General features: G+C 51.6%; 1 protein-coding gene across 1 annotated transcript in view; it reads right to left on the reverse strand.

Moving 5' to 3' along the window:
- Nucleotides 1–571: 571 nt before the first annotated feature.
- The window catches only part of LOC144611702 (ras and Rab interactor 2-like), a 33,385-nt gene continuing 6,732 nt past the window's right edge, over nucleotides 572–27,224 (reverse strand). Inside the window, 11 exon segments of the mRNA XM_078430933.1 lie at nucleotides 572–1,951; nucleotides 3,090–3,235; nucleotides 3,238–3,252; nucleotides 4,705–4,836; nucleotides 5,947–6,252; nucleotides 10,971–11,666; nucleotides 14,574–14,957; nucleotides 19,351–19,442; nucleotides 20,424–20,496; nucleotides 23,889–23,997; nucleotides 25,505–25,697. Of these exon segments, the coding sequence (XP_078287059.1) occupies nucleotides 1,646–1,951; nucleotides 3,090–3,235; nucleotides 3,238–3,252; nucleotides 4,705–4,836; nucleotides 5,947–6,252; nucleotides 10,971–11,666; nucleotides 14,574–14,957; nucleotides 19,351–19,442; nucleotides 20,424–20,496; nucleotides 23,889–23,997; nucleotides 25,505–25,697 (2,452 nt within the window). The 3' untranslated portion in view covers nucleotides 572–1,645.

Genomic DNA, 27,224 nt, shown 5'->3' on the forward strand with positions numbered 1-27,224 from the left:
GCACCGCCATTCAATCTGATCATGGCTGATCATTCTCAATCAGTACCCCCTGACTCCGCTATCCTTAAGAGCTCTATCTAGCTCTCTCTTGAATGCATTCAGAGAATTGGCCTCCACTGCCTTCTGAGGCAGAGAATTCCACAGATTCACAACTCTCTGACTGAAAAAGATTTTCCTCATCTCCGTTCTAAATGGCCTACCCCTTATTCTTAAACTGTGTGGCCCCTTGTTCTGGACTCCCCCCACATTGGGAACATGTTTCCTGCCTCTAACGTGTCCAACCCCTTAATAATCTTATACGTTTCGATAAGATCTCCTCTCATCCTTCTAAATTAACCCACAAACCCGCAATCCTTAGGATTGTGGGAGGAAACCGGAGCACCCGGAGAAAACCCACGAGGTCACAGGGAGAACGTACAAACTCCGCAAGAGACAGTGCCCGTAGTGGGGATTGAACCTGGGTCCTCTGCCGCGGTGAGACTTCAACTCCACCGTCCTTGAAAACTGAAAAATACTCGGACACAGAATTACAGTAACTTACATTTATTTAAAAATCTTTACAATGTGCTGGTAACAAATTACAAAAGCAAAATATAATTTATCTGTGCAGCTGTGGCAAGTTGAACATTTGGACAGTTTAATTGTCAGGCGAAATGTCTCGGCTGTACAGGGCATGACTGCACCCTGGGTCCACATGTACAGTAGGCAACCATACGTGCCAACACTATGCCCATTTGACCACTATGAATGTGGCCAGCAGCACAGCCTGGTGTGATTCCCCAGCTCCCTCCATCAATGAATTGTCCAGAGGTGATGAGGGAAACCCAGTCCGTTGAAGAGTCTCTGGTTAACTGACAGGGCGTAGGTAAAGTAATCTGAAGAAAAATAGGTGCAGAAGTAGGCCATTCGGCCCTTCCAGCCAGCATCGCCATTCAATACGATCATGGCTGATCATCCAGAATCTGTACCCCTTTCCTGCTTTCTCCCCATAAACCCTTGATTCCATTTGCCCAAAGAGCTAAGTCTAACTCTCTCTTGAAAACATCCAGTGAATTGGCCTCCACTGCTGAGTTACTCCAGCACTCTGTGAAACGTCACCTATCCATGGTCTAGGAAAGAAAACTGCAGATGCTGGTTTAAATCGAAGGTAGACACAAAATGCTGGATTAACTCAGCGGGACCAGCTGAATTACTCCAGCATTTTGTGTCAACCTATCCACGCTGATGCGGGCCATCGCTCAGCTTGGTGGAGCAGGTGAGTGCTAGCAGGCGGCTCGAGGGCTGAATGGCCTCCAGTCTGACGCCGCTCCAGGTCTCTGCCCCACAGCCCCCGCTGTGCTTCCTCAGACTTGCAGTGCCTCGACTTTCACTTAGAATGGAGATCCCCCAGCAAGACTTTGTGGGACGGGTTCTTCGTATGTTCTCGTAGTAGAGTTGGGCCATTCGGCCCATCGAGTCTGCTCCACCATTCAGTCATGGCTGATCTATCTCTCCCTCTTAACCCCATTCTCCTGCCTTCTCCCCGTGACCCCTGGCACCCATACTGATCAAGAACCTGTGACTACCCAGGCCACTCAGCCCTGGGGTTGTGGCTTGGCTTTGTGCAGGTGTGGGGTGGGGTGGGATGGGGCAGGGTGGGGACATCTCACAAGGGGGTCAGCTGCTCCTCTGGTGGGGACGGCTGCGGTTCGCCCCCTCCCGTCACCCTGTAGATGAAACTAGCCATGGGCTGGTCTTGCCGGGCCTCCTGCTTGACCAGCTGGGGGCAGGCGTCTTGCTCCAGCGGTCGGTACTCCCCGCCACGCTCCACAAACAGCCCGTAGCTCTCTGGGTCCGGCACCTCGAACCTCTCGGCGCAAGCCTTGCACACCTCCGCCGCACTCATGTGCACCGGCGCCAGAACGGTCACCTGGTCACCACCCAGCTCCTGCAGGTAAACCGTCAGCAAATCCTGTGGGAGGAGAGGTGACCGGGTTAGTCATGATGACCAGGTTAGTGACAGTAACCTGGTTAGTGATGGTGACCGGGTTAGTCATGGTGACCAGGTTAATGGTGGGGTGGTGACCTAGTTAGTGATGGTGACCTGGATAGTGATGGTGACCTGGTTAATGATGGGGGTTAGTGATGGTGACCTGGTTAATGATGGTGACCTGGTTAGTGATGGTGACCTGGTTAGTGATGGTGACCTGGTTAATGGTGGTGATCTGGTTAGTGATGGTGACCCGGATAGTGATGGTATCTGGTTAATGACGATGACCAGGTTAGTGATGGTGACCTGAATAGTGATGGTGACCTGGTTAGTGATGGTGACCTGGTTAATTGAGGTGATCTGGTTAATGATGGTGACCAGGTTAGTGACAGCGACCTGGTTAGTGATGGTGACCTGGTTCATGATGGTGACCGGGTTAGTAGCAGTGACCTGATTAGTGAATGTGACCTAGTTAGGGACGGTGACCTGATTAGTGATGGTGACCTGTGCAATTAGGTTCACCAACCCACTGAGATAAGCCTCCTCATCTCTGTTAAATGAATTACCCCAGATACTTCTCCTAATTTTAGATTTCCCACCAAGAGTAACTCAGCGGGTCAGGCAGCATCTGTGGAGAACATGGATAGGTGACATTTTGGTCAAGACCGATTGTGTGTGGGGGGGGGGGGGGGGGGGGGGAAGAGAAAGCTGGAAGAGAGGAAGGGCAGGACACAGTGGCAGGTAATAAGTTGATACAGGCGAGGTTGGGAATTTGACAGATGGACGAAGGTCACCCATTCCTTCTCTCCAGAGATGCTGCCTGACCCGCTGAGTTACTCCAGCATTTTGTGTCAACCTTCGATTTAAGCCAGCATCTGCAGTTCTTTCCTACACGTACAAGGACGGTTGCCATGGTAGACACAAAATGCTGGAGTAACTCAGCGGGTCAGGCAGCATCTCCGGAGAGAAGGGAATGGGTGACGTTTCTTTCGGGTCGAGACCTTGTTCAACAGGCTGTGGCCAGAAAGTGAACACGGGTTCTAGGCTGCCGTGCAATGCGGGGAGAGGTATGAGGATGCCAGCCCCCCTACCCCCACCCCCCCCCCCCAGAGACACTGACCTGTGCTGATCGCCGGCGAGACTGGTTGTGGTGCAGTGTTCTCCTCCTCCTCCACTGGTATAGGGACGACTTGGCCTCATCGCTCATCTTCCGGCTCAGTGACTTGGCCTGGAAGGTGCTGATGTGGAACAGAGCCCCGAACATGTGGTCAAGTAATAGCCCCCTGCACAAGGAGGAAACAGCAGGTCGTCAGGACGGCTGCCTTGATTAAAACCCCCCCCGGCCCCCCCCCCCCCCCACTCCTCCCCCCGTTGGCCTTTAAACCCACCTGTGTCTGGGGAACATTTGCAGTGTGGCGTTACAGGTAGGGTTGCCAACTGTCCTGTATCATCCCGTATTTTGGCTCAATTAGTACGGGACCGCCCTTGTCCCGGATTAGTGCGGTTGCCAACTTCCTCACTCCCGAATATGGGACAAAGGGTGACGTCACCGCCCCGCGCCCCACGTGACCTCACCCAGCCAGCGGCCACGCGCTCCCGCTCCACCAATGGCGGCCGAACTTTTTCTAATAGAGCTTTTTCTAATCTCTTACATCGACGGAGATTGCGATTTTTTCCCCCGTATCGTATCTCTGTCCACACTGGGGCCTAACATCGTGGAGTTGGCAGAACAGGCTCAGGAGGCCGAATGGACCCCATCAGTTCCTGTCTGCTGATAAGCACCCCAATCCCTCCAGGTAAAGGACTTTGAAATCTAACTCTGGCACGTGGCCGCTGGCTGGGTAAAGTCACATGGGGCGCGGGGCGGTGACGTCACCTTTATTTGGGAGTGAGGAGGTTGGCGTCTGTACGGAGTTTGTACGTTCTCCACGTGACCTGCGTGGGTTTTCTCCCTACATCTTCGGTTTCCTCCCACACTCCAAAGGCGTGCAGGTTCGTACGTTAATTGCCTTGGTAAATGTCCATGGTGGGTGCTAATGCGCGGGGATCGCTGGTCGGCGCGGACCCTGTGGGCCTGTTTCCGCGCTGTATCTCTAACCTAAACTAAGATGGACATCACAGAGGATCTGACATGGACAACACACATTGCCACACTGGTGGGTAAGGCAAGGCAGCGCCTTTACCACCTCAGACAGCTGAGGAAATTCAGAGGACTCTGAGGATCCTTCAGTGCTTCTACTCTGGGGCTGTAGAGAGCATCCCGTCCGGCAACATTACAGTCTGGTTTGGGAACAGCTCTGCCCAGGACAGGAAGGCCCTGCGGAGAGTAGTGCGTTCGGCTGAACGCACCATGGGAACTACACTCGTCCCCCTGCAGGACCTATACATCAGGAGGTGCAGATCCAGAGCCAGCAACATTATGGGGGACCCCTACCACCCCAGTAACGGACTGTTCCAGCTGCAACGGTCAGGCAAACGCCTCCGCTGTCACGCTGGGAGGATGAGACGGAGTTTCTTCCCACAGGCCATCAGGACTGTTAACTATAATAACTCCAGGGACTAAATTTTGTCTTCTCTATATTAACTTATTAACTTTATTTATATGCTGTAACTGTGCACAATCCGCAGGCATTGCCACTTTCATTTCACTGCACATCGGGTATGTGTACGTGACAAATAAACTTGACTTGACGGGCAGGTGGCCCTTTGCCTGGTTTGGTGGGGCCCCACCTTACCTTCTCCCTGAAGCAGGCTCTGGTCCAGCAGTTCCATCATGTACTCCACGTCCAGACTGAGCTGGGTCAGGTTGCTGGTCGCCAGCACGTAGGTCAGCACTGGCAGGAAGTCATCGGCTCCGTAGGGCTTTCCTGCAACAGAGGAGTCACAACGTGAGCTGTGCCAGTGACACTGGCGTCGTTCAGAAAGCAACTGGTTTCCATCAAAGATGGACACAGAGTACTGGAGTAACTCTGCGGGTCAGGCAGCATCTCCAGAGAACATGAATAGGTGATGTTTCGGCTCTGGACCCTTCTTCAGACGGGTCCGAAAGAAAGTTCCTGACCCAAAACAACATCTATTCCTTTTATAGACAATAGACAATAGGTGCAGGAGGAGGCCATTCGGCCCTTCGAGCCAGCACCGCCATTCAATGAGATCATGGCTGATCATTCTCAATCAGTACCCCGTTCCTGCCTTCTCCCCATACCCCCTGACTCCGCTATCCTTAAGAGCTCTATCTAACTCTCTCTTGAATGCATTCAGAGAATTGGCCTCCACTGCCTTCTGAGGCAGAGAATTCCACAGGTTCACAACTCTCTGACTGAAAAAGTTTTTCCTCATTTCCGTTCTAAATGGCCTACCCCTTATTCTTAAACTGTGGCCCCTTGTTCTGGACTCCCCCAACATTGGGAACATGTTTCCTGCCTCTAAATAGTCCAAGGAAGATTGTTCTCGATGTTGTGGAAGTCCAGAACAAGGGGTCACAGTTTGAGGATAAGGGGGAAGTCTTTTAGGACCGAGATGAGAAAGTTTTTTTTCACACAGAGAGTGGTGAATCTGTGGAATTCTCTGCCACAGAAGGTAGTTGAGGCCAGTTCATTGGCTATATTTAAGAGTGAGTTAGATGTGGCTCTTGTGGCTAAAGGGATCAGGGGGTATGGAGAGAAGGCAGGTACAGGTTACTGAGTTGGATGATCAGCCATGATGATATTGAATGGCGGTGCGTACAGGCTCGAAGGGCCGAATGGCCTGCTCCTGCACCTATTTTCTATGTTTCTAAACCCTTAATAATCTTATACGTTTCGATAAGATCTCCTCTCATCCTTCTAAATTCCAGTGTATACAAGCCTAGTCGCTCCAGTCTTTCAACATATGACAGTCCCGCCATTCCGGGAATTAACCTGGCATTTTGTGTCTACCTTCGGTTTAAATCAGCACCTGCAGTTTTATTTTCCCAACACAAAGGATATTGTCCTTACCTGATGTCGCGGACATTGCTTCATAGATGAGCTTGCAAGCTTTCAGGAGCTGTGCCACCTTCTTGAAGGGCGAGTAGGCCAGGTGCATGGCGCTGAGCTTCTGCTGGATCTTCTCCAGCGCTGGGGCATCGGGCACGCTGGCCGTTACGCCCAGCTGTGCCAGGCTCTGGGTCTGCACGACCAGCTGCTTGTCCGCCAGCTTCTTCAGCGAGCCGTCCTTGGTGTGGAAGTCGGCCAGGCAGGAGTAGATGTGGTCTCTCAGTGGCTTCAGCACGCACTTCTGCAGGGCCTTCTGGATGGCCGTCTCTGCAAAGACAGGGAAGAGTTCAGAGTCAGGGGGAACCTGCATGAGACAGCCTCTTATGAGGTGTTTGCACAGTAATCAACCAGAGCCCGAACCAGAAGTATTCACAAGGAGGTAGACAAAAAACTGCAGGCGCTAGTTAAAATCGAAGGTAGACACACAATGCTGGAGTAACTCAGCGGGTCAGGCAGCATCTCTGGAGAGAAGGAATGGGTCAAAACTTGCCCACATGACCCATTCGGGTTGAGACCCTTCTTCAGACTGTGTAGGAAAATAACTGCAGATGCTGGTACAAATCAAAGGTAGACACACAATGCTGGAGTAACTCAATGGGACAGGCAGCATCTCTGGAGAGAAGGAATGGGCGACGTTTCGGGTCGAGACCCTTCTTCAGACTGATGTCATGGGACAAAGATGGAATGTAGTTGGAGACAGGAAGACTGGTGGGAGAACTGGGAAGGGGGGAGGGATGGAGAGAGAGGGAAATCTAGGGTTACTCGAAGTTGGAGAAATCGAGAGTCATATCGCTGGGATGTAAGCTGTCCAAGTGAAATATGAGGCCCTACTCAATTAGATGACTCTTGCCTGTCAGTCTAACAACCCAGCCTTGAGTATTTACATTTCTCATGATCAGGGGGGAAAATAAAAGAAAGCCTAGCAAATATAATTGAAATGTTCTACAGATATTACGGTTAGTGGTGGATGTGTTCTGGACATTAACATGGACACCGAGGGCAGACACAAAATGCTGGAGTAACTCAGCGGGACAGGCAGCATCTCTGGAGAGAAGGAATGGGTGACGTTTCGGGTCGAGACCCTTCTTCAGACTCCTGAAACGTCACCCATTCCTTCTCTCCAGAGATGCAGCCTGTCCCGTTGAGTTACTCCAGCATTTTGTGTCTGCCCTCGGTGTAAACCAACATCAGCACAGTTCCTTCCTGCACATTAACATGGTCACTCTAGGGTGTTGCAAACCCACATTAAACATCGTGTGGCCGAGCCTCAGAGGTGTCTGACTTGCAGGAAGTGGATGAATATGTCTCTCTGCGCTGTGACACAGCGCCCGGAAAGCCACAGTGTCTGACTTCTGTGTAGCTCCTTCCAGTGGCTGCAGACATTCTTAGAAAGTGAGTGACTTAACTATGGGCCTGAGTACAGATATGGATCTGTGACAATCCCTACTCCGGCTTTCATGTGAATTCCCCTCAAGGTGGTGAGAGAAAGGGTGGCTGGAAAAGTTGATGGACATCTTCTCCGGAAAATCCCAATACGTTAGTGCGCAGCGCCAGAGACCTGGGTTCCATCCTGACCTCGGGTGCTGCGTGTGTGTGTGTGTGTGTGTGTGTGTGTGTGTGTGTGTCTATGTGCGTGTGTGTGTCTGTGTGCGTGTGTGTGACTGTGTGTGTGTGTGTGTCTGTCTGCATGTCTATGTGCGTGTGTGTCTGCATGTGTGCGTGTGTGTTTGCCTGTGTGTGTGTGTGTGTGTTTGCCTGTGTGTGTCTGCATGTCTATGTGCGTGTGTGTCTGCATGTGTGCGTGTGTGTTTGCCTGTGTGTCTGCATGTGTGTTTGCCTGTGTGCGTGCGTGTCTGTGTGTATGTCTGTGTGCGTGTATGTGTGTCTGTGTGTGCGTCTGTGTGTGGATTGTCTGTGACCTCGTGGGTTTCCTCCGGGTGCTCCGGTTTCCTCCCACACTCCAAAGCCGTCTGTGGGTTTGTAGGTTAATTAGCTTCTATAAAGTGCCGCTTGTGTGTAGGGAGTAGATGTGGAAATGGGATAACATAGAACCTGTGTGAATGGTTGTTCGCTGATCAACGTGGGCCGAAGGGCCCGTTTCCACTCTGTATCTCTAAACCAAACTAAACTAAACCCGCATTTGCAGGAATAAATTCTCCAACGTTAGGTGACCAATTTTTCCTTCCTGTCTATCAGAATCTGCCCGAGACATGGGTTCGATCCTGCCCTTGGGTGCTGTCTGTGCGGAGTTTGTACGTTCCCCCCGTGACCTGTGTGGGTTTTCTCCAGGTGCTCCGTACAAACTCCGTAGAGAGAGCACCCGTGGTCAGGGTTGGACGTGGGTCTCTGGCGCTGTGACAATAGACAATAGGTGCAGGAGGAGGCCATTCGGCCCTTCGAGCCAGCACCGCCATTCACCGTGATCATGGCTGATCATTCTCAATCAGTACCCCATTCCTGCCTTCTCCGTACCCCCTGACTCCGCTATCCTTAAGAGCTCTATCCAGCTCTCTCTTGAATGCATTCAGAGAATTGGCCTCCACTGCCTTCTGAGGCAGAGAATTCCACAGATTCGCAACTCTCTGACTGAAAGAGTTTTACCTCATCTCAGTTCTAAATGGCCTACCCCTTATTCTTAAACTGTGGCCCCTTGTTCTGGACTCCCCCAACATTGGGAACATGTTTCCTGCCTCTAACGTGTCCAACCCCTTAATAATCTTATACGTTTCGATAAGATCCCCTCTCATCCTTCTAAATTCCAGTGTATACAAGCCTAGTCGCTCCAGTCTTTCAACATACGACAGTCCCGCCATTCCGGGAATTAACCTGGTAAACCTAGGGCAAGTTCCTGTCTCCAACTTGCCATTTTGTTACTTGGACAAAGAGGACCTACAGGGGTCTGGGGGTCCCCTGTTTCGGGGGTCAGGGAAGGATGGTGGGATGGGGAAGGTGGTGCAGGTGCACTGGGAGCACTGCAGGCCCCATTGCAACAAGGGAATGGAGGGCACTGTGAGGCAGCAACTCTACCGCTGTGCCACCGTGTCATTATGCATTAACACCACAGGCCTCTGATGTTTGCACAGAATCTCAGAGGGACCTTTCTGCACCACAAGAGCATTGAGAATGTGGAACCGGGGCCCACAGGAGCTGTTTGAGGTGTTTAAGGGGAACCAGGATTCAGCAGAAGGAGGAAGGGGGTAGCACAGGAGAAGTCGGTGAGGTTCTCATTTAAAAAAAATATTCTTTTGGCATAGAGGAGTTGAGGCCGTTCGGCCCGTCACACCACTGCCAGGTCTTGGAGCAACCTCACTGCCCCAATGATGTCCCCTGTAAACTATTCCTCTTCGTACATTCATCAATTCCTTCTGGTTCTTTTGCCACCTCCCATACTGGTGGCAATTTAGTGGAAGAGAGACCCGAGGGGGAGGGGGAGGGGGAGGGGGAGGGGGAGGGGGGAGGGATGGGGGAAGGGGGAAGGGGGAGGGGGTGGGGGTGGGGGGGCCGCTGAGAACAAAGAGGGACCCAGGGAGGGTAATAAGGTCACAAGAGATAGGAGCAGAATTAGGCCATTTGGCCCATCAAGTCTACTCCCCCATTCAATCACGGCTGATCGATCTCTCCCTCCTAACCCCATTCTCCTGCCTTCTCCCCACAACCCCTGATACCCACGCTAATCAAATATCTATCTATCTCTGCCTTAAAAATATCCACTGACTTGGCCTCCACAGCCTTCAGTGGCAAAGAATTCCACAGATTCACCGCCCTCTAAAGAAATTTCTCCTCATCTCCTTCCTAAAAGAACATCCTTTAATTCTGAGGCTGTGGGGGTCCGCCAAGAACAGGGGGACTCGGTGGAGGGGGGGGGGGGGGGGTGGGGCGCTGAGAACAAAGAGGGTCCCAGAGGGGTGGGGGGGCTCCAAGAACAAAGAGGTGCCACCGAGACACCAATGATTACCTTATGTAACTTATGCAAGGTTTGCGGTGAGAACGTAGAAACTCGGTATAGACAGCGCCCGTAGTCGGGATCGAACCCGGGGTCTCTGGCGCTGTCTGCTCTGTAAGGCAGCAGCTCTACCCTCTGCGCTGCCCTGTTAGCGCGGTGAGAGGGAGAGCTAGATCAGCCATGATTGAATGGCGGAGTAGATTGGATGGGCCGAATGGCTCCTATCACATGAACTTTTGAGTGAAGGGGAGGGAGGGTGAGGGGGGTGTGGCTAGGGTTGCCAACTGTCCCATATTAGCTGGGTAGGGACATCCTGTATTTTGGGCTAAATTAGTTTGTCCCTTAAGGGTCCGCCCTTGTCCCGTATTAGGCCCGCGGGCCACTGTCAGCCCAGACAGTGTAGGCCCGGACAGTGTAAGCCCCGGGGGCGCTGTAGGCCCGGACAGTGTAAGCCCCGCGGGCCACTGTCAGCCCGGACAGTGTAAGCCCGGGGGGGCGCTGTAGGCCCGGACAGTGCAGGCCCGGACAGTGTAGGCTAATGGAGTGTGTTCGCCTAATGGCCTACACTGTCCGGGCCTACACTGTCCAGGCTGACAGTGGCCCGCGGGCCTAATACGGGACAAGGGGAACCCGCCTCCCGGCCCGGGCAGCCGCCATTGGTGGAGTGGGAGCACGTGGCCGCTGGCTGGGTGAGGCCACATGGGGCGCGGGACGGTGACGTCACCTTGTCCCGTATTTGGGAGTGAGGAAGTTGGCAGCCCTAGTGATGAGGGAGGGGAGGGAGGTGAGGGGAGGGAGGTGAGGTTGGGGGTGGGGAGGAGGGAGGGTGGTGAGGGGGGTTGGTAAGGGAGGGAGGTGTGGTGAGGGAAGGGGGGAGGGTGGTGAGGGGTGGAGAGGGTGGAGGGGGCGGGTGAGGGAGGAGGGGGTGGGTGGTGAGGTTCTTGAGGTTGGTGGGGGGTGGTGAGGTTGGGGGTGGGTGGGGTGGTGGTGAGGTTGGGGGTGGGTGGTGCGGGGTGGTGAAAGACGGGACACAAGGTCGTACCGGTGTCACAGTCTTCGTGGTCGGCTTGGTCGAGGATGTGCTTGAGTTCGGAGCTGTGTGTCAGGTAGTTGCGGAGGCTGCCCATCATCTGCTGGACTCCCTGCAGCATCTCGGTGCTGCTGGCGTGCTGGTGCCCGCTGGTGGCAGTGTACGAGACGAAGCCCTGGACCAGGCTGCCGAAGTAGCAGTCCCTGTTGTGGCCCAGCTCCTCGATCCTGTTGCGGACCCGGCGGTCGGGAGACACCAGGCCCCCGAAGGCGTGGCCCACGGCCGACAGGCGGTTCTTCACCTTGTCGGTCAGGCCGTGCGAGTGGCGCTGGCGTCGGTGCCGTGCCGTCGCGGTCAGCGGCACGCTCTCCTCCTCCACGCTGCTAATCGACAGGGAGTCCAGCTCGGAGATGGGTGGCAGAGGGGGACTCTCGCAGGCGAAGAGGGACGTCTCGGAGTGGGACTTGCGGAGGGTTGGGGAGCCCCTCTGGATGCTTGCTGCCTCGGCCCAGGAGGCGCGGTAGTTACCGGGCAAGGTACAACTCTCCCTGCCCGATGGCCCCCGATCCCCGACACCCAGCGACCCGGCCTCCTGCTCCCCAGTGTCGGGCTCCGAGTTCTCCCCCCAACTCCACACCGCTCGCCGAGTCAACATGTTCCTCCTCAGCAACGTAGATTGGTGCTCCGCGATAGACTCGGGATTGGAACCTGCAGAGAAAGCACAGAGTTCACCTCAGGAAAGAAAACTGCAGATGCTGGCTTAGACAATAGGTGCATTGGACCATTCCGGGAATTAACCTGGTGAACCTACGCTGCACGCCCTCAATAGCAAGGATGTCCTTCCTCAAATTTGGAGACCAAAACTGCACACAGTACTCCAGGTGCGGTGTCACTAGGGCCCTGTACAACTGCACACAGTACTCCAGGTGCGGTCTCACTAGGGCCCTGTACAACTGCACACAGTACTCCAGGTGCGGTCTCACTTGGCTTAAACCGAAGGAAGACACAAAATGCATGCAATGGTCCCATTGGGAAAGATGGTGTGGGTAAGACCAATGCCAAGAGTAGGTTACTATTAGAGCATGGGGATGTGATCACAAACACAATCTTCAGACAATAGACAATAGACAATAGGTGCAGGAGGAGGCCATTCGGCCCTTCGAGCCAGCACCACCATTCAATGTGATCATGGCTGATCATTCTCAATCAGTACCCCGTTCCTGCCTTCTCCCCATACCCCCTCACTCCGCTATCCTTAAGAGCTCTATCAAGCTCTCTCTTGAATGCTTTCAGAGAATTGGCCTCCACTGCCTTCTGAGGGACAGAATGCCACAGATTCAAAACTCTCTGACTGAAAATGTTTTTCCTCATCTCCGTTCTAAATGGCCTACCCCTTATTCTTAAACTGTGGCCCCTGGTTCTGGACTCCACCCAACATTGGGAACATGTATCCTGCCTCTAACATGTCCAATCCCTTAATAATCTTATATGTTTCAATAAGATCCCCTCTCATCCTAAATTCCAGTGTATACAAGCCCAGTCGCTCCAGTCTTTCAACATATGACAGTCCCGCCATTCCGGGAATTAACCTAGTGAATCTACGCTGCACGCCCTCAATAGCAAGAATATCCTTCCTCAAATTTGGAGACCAAAACTGCACACAGTACTCCAGGTGCGGTGTCACTAGGGCCCTGTACAACTGCACACAGTACTCCAGGTGCGGTCTCACTAGGGCCCTGTACAACTGCACACAGTACTCCAGGTGCGGTCTCACTAGGGCCCTGTACAACTGCACACAGTACTCCAGGTGCGGTCTCACTAGGGCCCTGTACAACTGCACACAGGACTCCAGGTGCGGTCTCACTAGGGCCCTGTACAACTGCACACAGTACTCCAGGTGCGGTCTCACTAGGGCCCTGTACAACTGCACACAGTACTCCAGGTGCGGTCTCACTAGGGCCCTGTACAACTGCACACAGTACTCCAGGTGCGGTCTCACTAGGGCCCTGTACAACTGCACACAGTACTCCAGGTGCGGTCTCACTAGGCTTAAACTGAAGGAAGGCACAAAATGCTGGAGTAACTCTAGCATGGAGCATTGTGTGCAGTTTTGGTCTCCTAATTTGAGGAAGGACATCCTTGTAATTGAGGCAGTGCAGCGTAGGTTCATGAGATTGATCCCTGGGATGGCGGGACTGTCATATGAGGAAAGATTGAAAAGACTAGGCATGTATTCACTGGAATTTAGAAGGATGAGAGGGGATCTTATAGAAACATATAAAATTATAAAAGGACTGGACAAGCTAGATGCCGGAAAAATGTTCCCAATGTTGGGGGAGTCCAGAACTAGGGGCCACAGTCTGAGAATAAAGGGGAGCCCATTTAAAACTGAGGTGAGAAGAAACATTTTCACCCAGAGGGTTGTGAATTTGTGGAATTCTCTGCCACAGAGGGCAGTGGAGGCCCATTCACTGGATGGGTTTAAGAGAGAGTTAGATAGAGCTCTAGGGGCTAGTGGAATCAAGGGATATGGGGAGAAGGCAGGCACGGGTCATTGATTGGGGACGATCAGCCATGATCACAATGAATGGCGGTGCTGGCTCGAAGGGCCGAATGGCCTCCTCACGCACCTGTTTTCTATGTTTCTATGTAACTCAGCGGGTCAGGCAGCATCTCTGGAGAGAAGGAATGGGTGACATTTCGGGTCGAGATCCTTCTTCAGACTGATATCAGGGGCGGGAGGGGGTAATGCCGACCAGCGATGCCCTCACACTACCACTAACCTACACACACACACTAAGGTCAATTTAACATTTACACCAAGCCAATTAACGTAGAGACCTGTATGTTTTTGGAGTGTTTTTGGAGTGTGGGAAGAAACAGAAGATCTCGGAGAAAACCCACGCGGTCACGGGGAGAACGTACAAACTCCGTACAGACGGCCCCCCTAGTTGGGATCCAACCCGGGTTTCCGGCACTACCACTGCGCCACTTTGAAGAGTGACCCCTTTCCTTCTCCCCACAGATGCTGCCTGACCCGCTGAGTTACTCCAGCACTCTGAAACGTCACCTATCCATGTTCTCCACAGATGCTGCCTGACCCGCTGAGTTACTCCAACACTCTGTGAAACGCCACTCAACCCAACTCAACTCAACCCAACCCAACCCAACCCAACTCAACCCTCTCCCACCCAACCCAACTCAAACACCACCCATTCCTTCTCCCCACAGATGCTGCCTGACCCGCTGAGTTACTCCAGCACTCTGTGAAACGCCACTCAACCCAACTCAACTCAACCCAACCCAACCCAACCCAACTCAACCCTCTCCCACCCAACCCAACTCAACTCAACCACCACCCATTCCTTCTCCCCACAGATGCTGCCTGACCCGCTGAGTTACTCCAGCACTCTGTGAAACGTCACCTATCCATGTTCTCCAGAGATGCTGCCTGACCCGCTGAGTTACTCCAGCACTCTGTGAAACGTCACCCATCCGTGTTCTCCAGAGATGTTGCCTGACCCGCTGAGTTACTCCAGCACTCTGTGAAACGTCACCCATCCGTGTTCTCCAGAGATGCTGCCTGACCCGCTGAGTTACTCCGTCTTTAGTTACCTTTAAATATCTCGTCGCCATCTACGCTCCTCCCTGAGTCCGACTTCTCGCTGTCATTCCTCTCCAGGGTGTCCGGTTGCTTCTGCGGCGAGCCGGGGCTCCTGGCGCACACAGCCGAGTGCTTCCTGCATTTGGTGGCCACCCGGGATCGCCGGAAGGTGCGTGGGGACTCCGGCTCCAGCCAGGCGTCGCCGTGTTCCCTCAGGAAGAGCGGGTTGATGAAGAAGAGCGCCCCGTTTTCGCCGGTCACCTGGATGGAGCACATGGGGAGGTTTTGCTGCCTCAGGAGCTGCGCGGTCGGGACGGCGGCGATCTCCGCCGAACCACCGGTAGAGTCCGGGCAACACCGGCCTTGCTGCTGGTTCATCGGCAAATCCCAAAACTCTGCGGGGGGAACAAGCCAGTGGTCCATTAGGGATCTGAGAACAAGGGGTCGGCCATTTATACACTGTATACATTGGAATTTAGAAGGATGAGAGGTCGCCATTGGTGGAGCGGGAGCACGTGGCCACTGGCTGGGTGAGGTCACGTGAGGTCACGTGATGTCACCTTGTCCTGTATTTGGGAGTGAGGAAGTTGGCAACCCTAACAGCACAGGAACAACAATAGAGGATGAGAGGAGATCTTATCGAAACGTATAAGTTTATTAAGGGGTTGGACACGTTAGAGGCAGGAAACATGTTCCCAATGTTGGGGGAGTCCAGAACAAGTGGCCACAGTTTAAGAATAAGGGGTAAGGCCATTTAGAACGGAGATGAGGAAAAACTTTTTCAGTCAGAGAGTTGTGAATCTGTGGAATTCTCTGCCTCAGAAGGCAGTGGAGGCCAATTCTCTGAATGCATTCAAGAGAGAGCTAGATAGAGCTCTTAAGGATAGCGGAGTCAGGGGGTATGGGGAGAAGGCAGGAACGGGGTACTGATTGAGAATGATCAGCCATGATCACATTGAATGGTGGTGCTGGTTCGAAGGGCCGAATGGCCTCCTCCTGCACCTATTGTCTATTGTCTATTGAACATAGAAACATAGAAACATAGAAACATAGAAAATAGGTGCAGGAGTAGGCCATTCGGCCCTTCGAGTCTGCACCTCCATTCAATATGATCATGGCTGATCATCCAACTCAGTATCCCGTACCTGCCTTCTCTCCATACCCCCTGATCCCTTTAGCCACAAGGGCCACATCTAACTCCCTCTTAAATATAGCCAATGAACTGGCCTCAACTACCTTCTGTGGCACTGAGATGAGGAAAAACCTTTTCACCCAGAGAGTCGAGTCAAGTTTATTTGTCACATACACATACAAGATGTGCAGTGAAATGACAGGTTCAGCAATAAAAATAAGCAAATTCACACACAATCACAAACCAAAAAAAAAAGAAACATCCATCACAGTGAATCTCCTCCAGTCACCTCCTCACTGTGATGGGAGGCCAGAATCTGTGGAATTCTCTGCCACAGAAGGCAGTGGAGGCCAATTCACTGGATGTTTTCAAGAGAGAGTTAGATTTAGCTCTTAGGGCTAACAATAGACAATAGACAATAGGTGCAGGAGGAGGCCATTCGACCCTTCGAGCCAGCACCGCCATTCAATGTGATCATGGCTGATCATTCTCAATCAGTACCCCATTCCTGCCTTCTCCCCATACCCCCTGACTCCGCTATCCTTAAGAGCTCTATCTAGCTCTCTCTTGAATGCATTCAGAGAATTGGCCTCCACTACCTTCTGAGGCAGAGAATTCCACAGATTCACAACTCTCTGGCTGAAAAAGTTTTTCCTCATCTCCGTTCTAAATGGCCTGCCCCTTATTCTTAAACTGTGTGGCCCCTTGTTCTGGACTCCCCCAACATTGGGAACATGTTTCCTGCCTCTAACGTGTCCATCCCCTTAATAATCTTATACGTTTCGATAAGATCCCCTCTCATCCTTCTAAATTCCAGTGTATACAAGCCTAGTCGCTCCAGTCTTTCAACATATGACAGTCCCGCCATTCCGGGAATAAACCTAGTAAACCTACGCTGCACGCCCTCAATAGCAAGAATATCCTTCCTCAAATTTGGAGACCAAAACTGCACACAGTACTCCAGGTGCGGTCTCACTAGAGCCCTGTACAACTGCAGAAGGACCTCTTTGCTCCTATACTCAACTCCTCCTGTTATGAAGGCCAACATTCCATTGGCTTTCTTCACTGCCTGCTGTACCTGCATGCTTCCTTTCAGTGACTGATGCACTAGGACACCCAGATATCGTTGTACGTCCCCTTTTCCTAACGACACCATTCAGATAATACTCAGCTTTCCTATTCTTACCACCAAAGTAAGTCAAGTCAAGTTTATTTGTCACATACACATACAAGATGTGCAGCAAAATGAAAGTCCACCCACAGTCCAGCAATAGAGCAATAAAAATAAGCAATTACACACACAATCACAAAAAAAAAAAAAGAAACATCCATCACAGTGAATCTCCTCCAGTCACCACCTCACTGTGATGGGAGGCCAGAATCTGTGGAATTCTCTGACACAGAAGGCAGTGGAGGCCAATTCACTGGATGTTTTCAAGAGAGAGTTAGATTTAGCTCTTCGGGCTAACGGAATCAAGGGATATGGGGAGAAAGCAGGAACGGGGTACTGATTCTGGATGATCAGCTACGATCGTATTGAATGGCGGTGCTGGCTCGAAGGGCCGAATGGCCTACCCCTGCACCTGTTTTCTATGTTTCTGTGTTAATTATAACAGCACCAAAACGGAGGGTGAAACGTTAGTTTAGTTTAGAGATACAGCGCGGAAACAGGCCCTTCGGCCCACCGAGTCCTCACCGACCAGCGATCCCCGCACACTAACACTATCCCACACTAGGGACAATTTACATTTACACCAAGCCAATTAACCTACAAACCTGCACGTCTTTGGAGTGTGGGAGGAAACCGAAGATCTCGGAGAAAATTCATGCGGGTCACGGGGAGAACGTACAAACTCCGTACAGACGGGATCGAACCCGGGTCTATGGCGCTGTAGGGCAGCAACTCTACCGCTGCGCCACCGTGCCGCCATTTTAGTCAGTTTAGTTTATTGTCACGTGTACCGAGGTACAGTGAAAAGGTTTTGTTGCGTGCTAACCAGTCAGCGGAAAGACGACACCCGATTACAGTCGAGCCATTTACAGTGTATAGGTACTTGATAAGGGAATAACGTTTAGTGCAAGGTAAAGCCAGCAAAGTCCGATCAAGGATAGTCCGAGGGTCACCAAAGAGGTAGGTAGTAGTTCAGCATTGCTCTCTGGTTGTGGTGGGATGGTTCAGTTGCCTGATAACAGCCGGGAAGAAACTGTCCCTGAATCTGGAGGTGTGCGTTTGCACACTTCTGTACCTTTTGCCCGATGGGAGAGGGGAGAAATGGGAGTGGCCGGGGGTGAGACTGGTCCTTGATAGTTGGAGAGAGATGTAGCATCAAATGTTCAAAGCATTAGAGCTGCTGCCACCCTCCGCACTGCAATGCAACCTTGGTCCATGAGAAGTGGCAGAGACTCAGTGATACCTGTGCTCCGAGACTGAGACCGACACCATTTTGTAATTGAAATTGGAGTCTTGAAATTACAACACGGTGGCGCAGCGGGTAGAGCTGCTGCCTCACAGCACCAGAGCCCCGGACTCGATCCTGACTGCGGGTGCTGTCTTTACGGAGTTTGCACGTCTTTGGAGTGTGGGAGGAAACCAGAGCACCCGAAGGCAGGTCACGGGGAGAACGTACAACCTCCATACGGACAGCACCCGTAGTCAGGATCGAACCAGGATCTCTGGCGCTCTAACGCTGTGCCTCCCGACTTAACTGACTTGAACAGAGGCCGGGATAGAGTGGGTGTGGAGAGGATGTTTCCACTAGTGGGAGAGTCTAGGACCATAGGGCACAGCCTCAGAATTAAAGGACGTTCCTTTAGGAAGGAGAGGAGGAGGAATTTCTTTAGTCAGAGGGTGGTGAATCTGTGGGATTCATTGCCACAGACGGCTGTGGAGGCCAAGTCAGTGGATATATTTAAAGCGGAGATTGATAGATTCTTGATGAGTCAGGGGTTATGGGGAGAAGGCAGGAGAATGGGGTTGAGCGGGAAAGATAGATCAGCCATAATTGAATGGCGGACCAGGCTTGATGGGCTGAACGGCCCAATTCTGCTCCTACATCTGGTGGTCTTGCAGAATGTCTTTGAACTGAGACGAGGAAAAACTTTTTCAGTCAGGAAGTTGTGAATCTGTGGAATTCTCTGCCTCAGAAGGCAGTGGAGGCCAATTCTCTGAATGCATTCAAGAGAGAGCTAGATAGAGCTCTTAAGGATAGCGGAGTCAGGGGGTATGGGGAGAAGGCAGGAACGGGGTACTGATTGAGAGTGATCAGCCATGATCACATTGAATGGCGGTGCTGGCTCGAAGGGTCGAATGGCCTCCTCCTGCACCTATTGTCTATTGTCTATTGAACCGTCTAAGGTTATCCCTGACTTTCAACGTTGGATTCAAGGATGAGGGACACGACTGTAGGGTGAGAGGGTGTCCAGACCGAGTTGATGTTTGTAGCTGGGTCTGGGGTGCAGGAGGTACAGCTGCCTGCCCGTGGTGGGCCAGAGAGAGGGGGGCAGGCTGGTGAGAGGACGAGAGTCCGACATCAACCCCTTGTGGTCAGAGAACGAGAGCCGCGAAGAGGAAATGCAGGGCAGGAAACGGGCGCAGAATAAAGAAAACCGTGCAAACTAAATACGAAAGTGAAGTGAATGTGGGGCGATGAACTCACTCATGCCAAGTATCGAGATCCTCTCCAGTTCCTCCTTGTCAGCCGAGCAGAGGATGGCGGGCGGCAGCAGCAGGCGAGAGGGCAGGACATCCCTGTGCAAGAGAGCAGGTCACTTGTGTTAGAGTGGGAGCACAATCACCCAGTGCAATCAGAGCTGCACGAGTTCCTTATTTCACTGTAGAGCTTCCTGTTTTTGCAATTACAAAATATACGCAAACGTTGGTGATTACAGGTTCTCGTTTTACTCCCTTAACGAGCTTCTCTCTCTCTCCCCCTCGACTCCATTCAAGGACCCAAACAGTCTTTCCAGGTGAGACAGAGGTTCACCTGCACCTCCTCCAACCTCATCTATTGCATCCGCTGCTCCAGATGTCAACTTATTTACATCGGCGAAACCAAGCGCAGGCTCGGCGATCGCTTCGCCCAACACCTGCGCTCGGTCCGCGTTGGCCAAACTGGTCTCCCGGTGGCCGAGCACTTCAACTCCCCCTCCCACTCCCAGTCTGACCTTTCTGTCATGGGCCTCCTCCAGTGCCATAGTGAGGCCCATCGCAAATTGGAGGAACAGCACCTCATATTTCGCCTGGGCAGCTTGCAGCCCAGTGGTATGAACATCGACTTCTCCAACTTTAGATAGTTCCTCTGTCCCTCTCTTCCCCTCCTCCTTCCCAGATCTCCCTCTATCTTCCTGTCTCCACCTATATCCTTCCTTTGTCCCGCCCCCCTGACATCAGTCTGAAGAAGGGTCTCGACCCGAAACGTCACCCATTCCTTCTCTCCCGAGATGCTGCCTGACCTGCTGAGTTACTCCAGCATTTTGTGAATCAATACCTTCGATTTGTACCAGCATCTGCAGTTATTTTCTTAATCTAACATTGTCAGAGTCATTTCCTAACAGTGGGCGATGTTACAGTAACTCAAGAGCCATCATCTTGATCAAGTGTTTCACACAGTCAAACAGCGTGGAAACAGGCCCTTCAGCCCAACTTGACCAAGATGCCCCATCTAAGGCATTTGGTCAATATCCCTCTTAATTGACCATTGAAAGTGCAGGATTGCAAGTACACACTCACCTGCTCACACAGTAGTAGCCAATCAGCTGGAAGATGCTGGTGAACCCCAGGTACGAATCTTCCAGGTAATAAACTGCATGAAAAACAGAATGAATCTGTGATCAGTTCCCATAAGTGGGTAGAGTTGCTGCCTTGATACGTTTTCGGCGCCAGAGACCCGGGTTCGATCCCTCCACTGTCCTGTAGGGGCTAATGAACACGATGCAGAGAGGGGAAAACGCACAACATGCTGAAGTAACTCAGCAAGTCACAGGGCAGCACGGTGGCGCAGAGGGTAGAGCTGCTGTCTCACAGCGCCGGAGCCCCGGGTTCGATCTCGACTGTGGGGGCCGTCTGTACATAGAAATAGGTTGCAGGAGTAGGCCATTCGGCCCTTCGAGCCTGTACGCACCGGCATTCAATATGATCATGGCTGATCATCCAACTCAGTATCCCGTACCTGCCTTCTCTCCATACCCCCTGATCCCTTTAGCCACAAGGGCCACATCTAACTCCCTCTTAAATATAGCCAATGAACTGGCCTCAACTACCTTCTGTGGCAGAGAATTCCACAGATTCACCACTCTCTGTGTGAAAAAAAACTTTCTCATCTCGGTCCTAAAAGACTTCCCCCTTATCCTTAAGCTGTGACCCCTTGTTCTGGACTTCCCCAACATCGGGAACAATCTTCCTGCATCTAGCCTGTCCAACCCCTTAAGAATTTTGTACGTTTCTATAAGATCCCCCCTCAATCTTCTAAATTCCAGCGAGTACAAGCCGAGTCTATCCAGTCTTTCTTCATATGAAAGTCCTGCCATCCCAGGAATCAATCTGGTGAACCTTCTCTGTACTCCCTCTATGGCAAGAATGTCCTTCCTCAAAAAGACGGAGTGTTTGTACGTTCTCCCCGTGACCTGCGTGGGTTTTCTCTGAGATCTTCGATTTCCTCCATAGATTAATTGGCCTGGTATGAATGGAAATTATCCCTAGTGTGTGTAGGATAGTGTTAGTGTGCGGGGATCGCTGGTCGGTGTGGACCCGGTGGGCCGAAGAGCCCGTTTCTGTAAACTAAACATTCCTTCCCTCCAGAGATGCTGCCTGTCCCACTGAGTTACTCCAGCATTTTGTGTCTATCTCTGGTGTAATCCAGCACTTGCAGTTCCTTTCTACACCTTTTGTCTAGCTTTACAATAACATGTTTTTTGTACCTTCTTGGATTACATGAGTCACACGGAATCAGATTAGTTCCTTGTTGCTCGGGTAAGCTTCCTCCTCAGGTGCCTGAACCACATGTATTTTTCTTCTCTGTTCCACCCACACGGAAGTTAACGTGAATACAGGTAATATGTTGCACGAGAGATAACCATCGTTGCATAAATCTTGTCATTAATTTTCCGTTTATCTTGCATTTAATTTTCCCCTCTTTGAGTATATTTTGACAATGTTTCAAAAATAAGATGTTTTCATTCATTCAGACTCAAAGCATTCACAAGGATATAAGAAGATAACTGCAGATGCTGGTACAAATCGAAGGTATTTATTCACAAAATGTTGGAGTAACTCAGCAGGTCAGGCAGCACCTCGGGAGAGAAGGAATGGGTGACGTTTCGGGAGACCCGAAACGTCACCCATTCCTTCTCTCTCGAGATGCTGCCTGACCTGCTGAGTTACTCCAGCATTCACAAGGATGACTGGTTGGTAATTTACAATAGGATTGATTCATTCAGGCTGGGAGTGTTAGCTCTGGGCACCATGGCTCAGCGGGTAGAGACGCTGCCTAATAGCGCCGGAGACCCGGGTTCGATCCCAACCTCAGGTGCTGTCTGTGTGGAGTTTGCACGTTCTCCCCATGACCTCGTGGGTTTCCCACGGGTGCTCCGGTTTCCCCAGGGTTTCTAGGTTAAATGCCCCCACTTTGTAGGAATGAGGAATTTCAGTATAATTCCAGTATTATAGTTCTTTTAAACTCTCAATCTTCAAGTGAATCTAACTTTTAGTTTAGGAAAGAAATCTGCAGATGCTGGTTTAAATCGAAGGTAGACACAAAATGCTGGAGTAACTCAGCAGGTCAGGCAGCATCTCGGGAGAGAAGGAATGGGTGACGTTTCGGGTCGAGACCCTTCTTCAGACTGATGTCAAGTCAAGTCAAGTCAAGTCAATTTTATTTGTATAGCACATTTAAAAACAACCCACGTTGACCAAAGTGCCGTACATCTGATTAGGTTCCAATGGGAAAAAAATGAAACATACAGTAGCACGCAAACAGTTCACAGCGCCTCCTCAATGAGCCTCAAACGCTAGGGAGTAGAAATAGGTTTTGAGCCTGGACTTAAAGGAGTGGATGGAGGGGGCAGTTCTGATGGGGAGAGGGATGCTGTTCCACAGTCTAGGAGCTGCAACCGCAAAAGCGCGGTCACCCCTGAGCTTAAGCCTAGACCGCGGGATAGTGAGTAGTCAGGGACTTTATCCCGCCCCCTCCCCTGACATCAGCCTGAAGAAGGGTCTCGACCTGAAATGTCACCCATTCCTTCCCTCCAGAGATGCTGCCTGACCCGCTGAGTTACTCCAGCATTTTGTGTCTACCTTCGATTTAAACCAGCGTCTGCAGATTTCTTTCCTAAACTAAAAGTTAGATTCACTTGAAGATTGAGAGTTTAAAAGAACTATAACACTGGAAATCTTCCACGGGGGGGGGGGGGGGGGGGTCAGGGTGGGCAGGGTTGTGCCATTCACAGTGAAGACTATCGGGCTGACAAACAAGAGGTGGGGCTGGTGATGTCTGTGTGTTATTCAGTGTGATTCACTGCTGGCTGGGTGTTTGCTGCTTTCTGTGTTCCAACACTCCCCTGCATCACGTGCAGGAAGGAACTGCAGATGATGGTTTACACTGAGGATAGACACAAAATGCTGGAGTAACTCAGCGGGTTGAATATCAGTGGTTCTGAAGAAGGGTCTCGACCCGAAACGTGACCTATTCCTTTTCTCCAGAGTTGTCGGCTGACCTTTAGTTTAGAGTTTAGAGTTTAGGGATACATTCTAGGGGTGGAGAGGGTTTATCTGCTGTCCATAGTTTAGTTCAGGTTAGAGATACAGCGCGGTAAAAGGCCCTTCGGCCCACCGAGTCCGCGCCGACCAGCGATCCCCGCACACTAACACTGTCCTACACACACAAGGGACAATTTACAATTATACCAAGTAAATTAACTTGCAAACCGGTACGTCTTTGGAGTGCGGGAGGAAACCGAAGATCTCGGAGAAAACCCACGCAGGTCACGGGGAGAACGTACAAACTCCGTACAGACGGCGCCCGTAGTCGGGATGGAACCCGGGTCCCTGGCGCTGTGAGGCAGCAACTCTACCGCTGCGCCACCGTGCCGCCCTGTGACTTGCTGAGTTACTTCAGCATTTTGTGTCTACCCCACTCTGCATCGTGTTCATTAGCCCCTGCAGGACTGGGGAGCAAGGTCATTGTTGAGGTGAGCTTACTTGAGCCATTCTCTTTGACAATAAAGTCCTCCGTCTCACAAGTCTGGTGGTCCAGGCGAACTGTCAGGATCTTCCGCTTCCCAGAATTATTACTCCAAACCAAAAATGCCTGGAGGTACAGAGGATAATAGTTTATTATTGTCACGTGTACCGAGGTACAGTGAAAAGCTTTCATTTGCGTGTTGCGCAGTCAAAGAAAAGACTACATGACTACAATCAAGCTGTCTACCGTGCAGATATAAAGGATAAAGGGTGCAACATTTAGGTAATAAGGCAGTGGAGGCCAAGTCAATGGGTATTTTAAGGCAGAGATAGATAGATTCTTGATTAGTGCGGGTGTCAGGGGTTATGGGGAGAAGGCAGGAGAAAGGGGTTAGGAGGGAGAGACAGATCAGCCATGATTGAATGGCGGAATAGACTTGATGGGCCAAATGGCCTGATTCTGCTCCTATCATTTATGAACATGAACCTGAGGAGCCGTGATCTGCGGGGCCACCAGCCGATCTAGATGGTGGGGTTAGGTGGGCTTATTGTCTCTACCAACACAGACACGAAGGGCTGAATGGCTTTCTCCAGTGCAGCAAACTGCCCAGAGTCAGGGACTTGTTGAATTGGCCAAGTGGTGGACTTACCATGTGATTGGACTTTATTACCTTCCATCACAGTGAGGAATGTGGAATCCGGTGTGGTGGATGTTTATGTCAAAATTTACTTTATGTGGATGTGTGTCTTGTTGCTTTTCACTTAGTATGGCTGCATGGTTATCCACTTTGGCGGCAAGAACAGGAAAGCAGAGTATTACCTGAATGGTGGCCAATTAGGAAAAGGGGAGATGCAACGTGACCTGGGTGTCGTGGTGCACCAGTCATTGAAAGCAAGCGTGCAGGTGCAGCAGGCAGTGAAGAAAGCGAATGGTATGTTAGCATTCATAGCAAGAGGATTTGAGTATAGGAGCAGGGAGGTTCTGCTGCAGTTGTACAGGGCCTTGGTGAGACCGCACCTGGAGTATTGTGTACAGTTTTGGTCTCCTAATCTGAGGAAAGACATTCTAGCCTTAGAGGGAGTACAGAGAAGGTTCACCAGATTGATCCCTGGGATGGCAGGACTTTCATATGAAGAAAGACTGGATAGACAAGGCTTGTACTCGCTGGAATTTAGAAGACGGAGGGGGGATCTTATAGAAACATATAAAATTCTTAAGGGGTTGGAGAGGCTAGATGCGGGAAGATTGTTCCCGATGTTCGGGAAGTCCAGAACCAGGGGTCACAGCTTAAGGATAAGGGGAAGTCTTTTAGGACCAAGATGAGAAAACATTTCTTCACACACAGAGTGGTGAGTTTGTAGAATTCTCTGCCACAGAAGGTAGTTGAGGCCAGTTCATTGGCTATATTTAAGAGGGAGTTAGATGTGGCCCTTGTGGCTAAAGGGATCAGGGGGTATGGAGAGAAGGATACTGAGCTGGATGATCAGCCATGATCATATTGAATGGCGGTGTGTACAGGCTCGAAGGGCCGAATGGCCTACTCCTGCATCTATTTTCTATGTTTCTATGGTAACTCAAATTTCACTGCACTTTAATTGGTACGTGTGACAATAAATTGATCTTGAAATCTTACCCCGGTGGGCTGACATCTGAGGACCTCCTTGACTTGTTGCGGATCGACTCCGAGCAGCAGCCAGACCTGGTGGGACAGCAAGAGCTTGTCGAAGAGACTGAGCTTAGCCGGATTCGCTGGCTTGCCCTGGTTTTCCTCCTCCCGGGGCCGGTGATATCCTCCATTACACAGCTGCCTTTGTGGGCTGTAGGGACTGCAACAAGGTAAAAGGGTCAGGACGATGTAAGGACCTGCCGGTGCCGGGCTCCTGACCGAAACACTCTGGCAAAGGTGCACGTCACCTAATGCGAAACACAAAGTGCTGGAGAAACTCAGCGAGTCAGGCAGCATCTGTGGAGGGAAATGAACAGGCGATGTTTCAGGTCTGGACCCTTCTTCAGATTCATGCCTGATTTTTCTGAAGAAGGGTCCCGACCCAAAATGCTGTCCATCCATTCCCTCCACAGATGCTGCCTGACCCGCTGAATCTTAAGAAGGGTCCCAACCTTAAACATCGTCTAAGAAAATAACTGCAGATGCTGGTACAAATCGAAGGTATTTATTCACAAAGTGCCGGAGTAACTCAGCAGGTCAGGCAGCATCTCGGGAGAGAAGGAATGGGTGACGTTTCGGGTCGAGACCCTTCTTCAGACTGATGTCAGGGGGGCGGGACAAAGGAAGGATATAGGTGGAGGCGGGAAGATAGAGGGAGAACTGGGAAGGGGGAGGGGAAGAGAGGGACAGAGGAACTATCTAAAGTTGGAGAAGTCGATGTTCATACCGCTGGGCTGCAAGCTGCCCAGGCGAAATATGAGGTGCTGTTCCTCCAATTTCCGGTGGGCCTCACTATGGCACTGGAGGAGGCCCATGACAGAAAGGTCAGACTGGGAGTGGGAGGGGGAGTTGAAGTGCTCGGCCACCGGGAGATCAGCTTGGTCAATGCGGACCGAGCGCAGGTGTTCAGCGAAGCGATCGCCGAGCCTGCGCTTGGTTTCGCCGATGTAAAAACATCGTCTGTCCATTCTCCTCCACAGATGCTGCCTGACTCATCGAGTTTCTCCAGCACTTTTGCACCTTTACCAGAATGCCGAGATTAGGGTTGCCAACTTCCTCACTCCCAAAGAAGGGACAAAGAGTGGCGTCACCGCCCCGCGCCCCACGTGACCTGGCCCAGCCAGCGGCCACGTGCTCCCGCTCCACCAATGGCGGCCGCCATCATTGGAGCGGGAGCACGTGGCCGCTGGCTGGGCGAGGTCACGTGGGGCGTTGGGCGGTGACGTCACCTTGTCCCGTATTTGGGAGTGAGGAAGTTGGCAACCCTAGCAGCTATGAGGCGAGGTTGGCTAGTTTTGGATAGTTTTATCTGGAGCGTCGGAGGCTAAGGGGAGACCTGATATGAGTTTATCAAATGATGGGAGCTGTAGATAGGGTGGACAGTCAGAACCTTTCACCAAGGGTGGAAATGTCAACTTCTAGAGGGCACAGCTTTATGGTGAGAGTGGAAACGTTTTTTTTTAACACAGAGGGTGGTGGGTGACTGGAACGCGTTGCCAGGGTTGGTGGTGAAGGCAGATACAATAGGGGCGTCTAAGAGGCTTTTGGATATGCAGGGAACGGAGGGATATGGATTATGTGCAGGCAGAGGAGATTAGTCTAACATGGCTTCACGTTCTGCACGGACATCGTGGGCCGAAGGGCCTGTTCCTGTGCTGTATTCTTCTCTGTTCATTCCACCACCTTG

This window comes from Rhinoraja longicauda, chromosome 41 (assembly GCF_053455715.1).
Source record: "Rhinoraja longicauda isolate Sanriku21f chromosome 41, sRhiLon1.1, whole genome shotgun sequence".
NCBI lineage: Eukaryota > Metazoa > Chordata > Chondrichthyes > Rajiformes > Arhynchobatidae > Rhinoraja > Rhinoraja longicauda.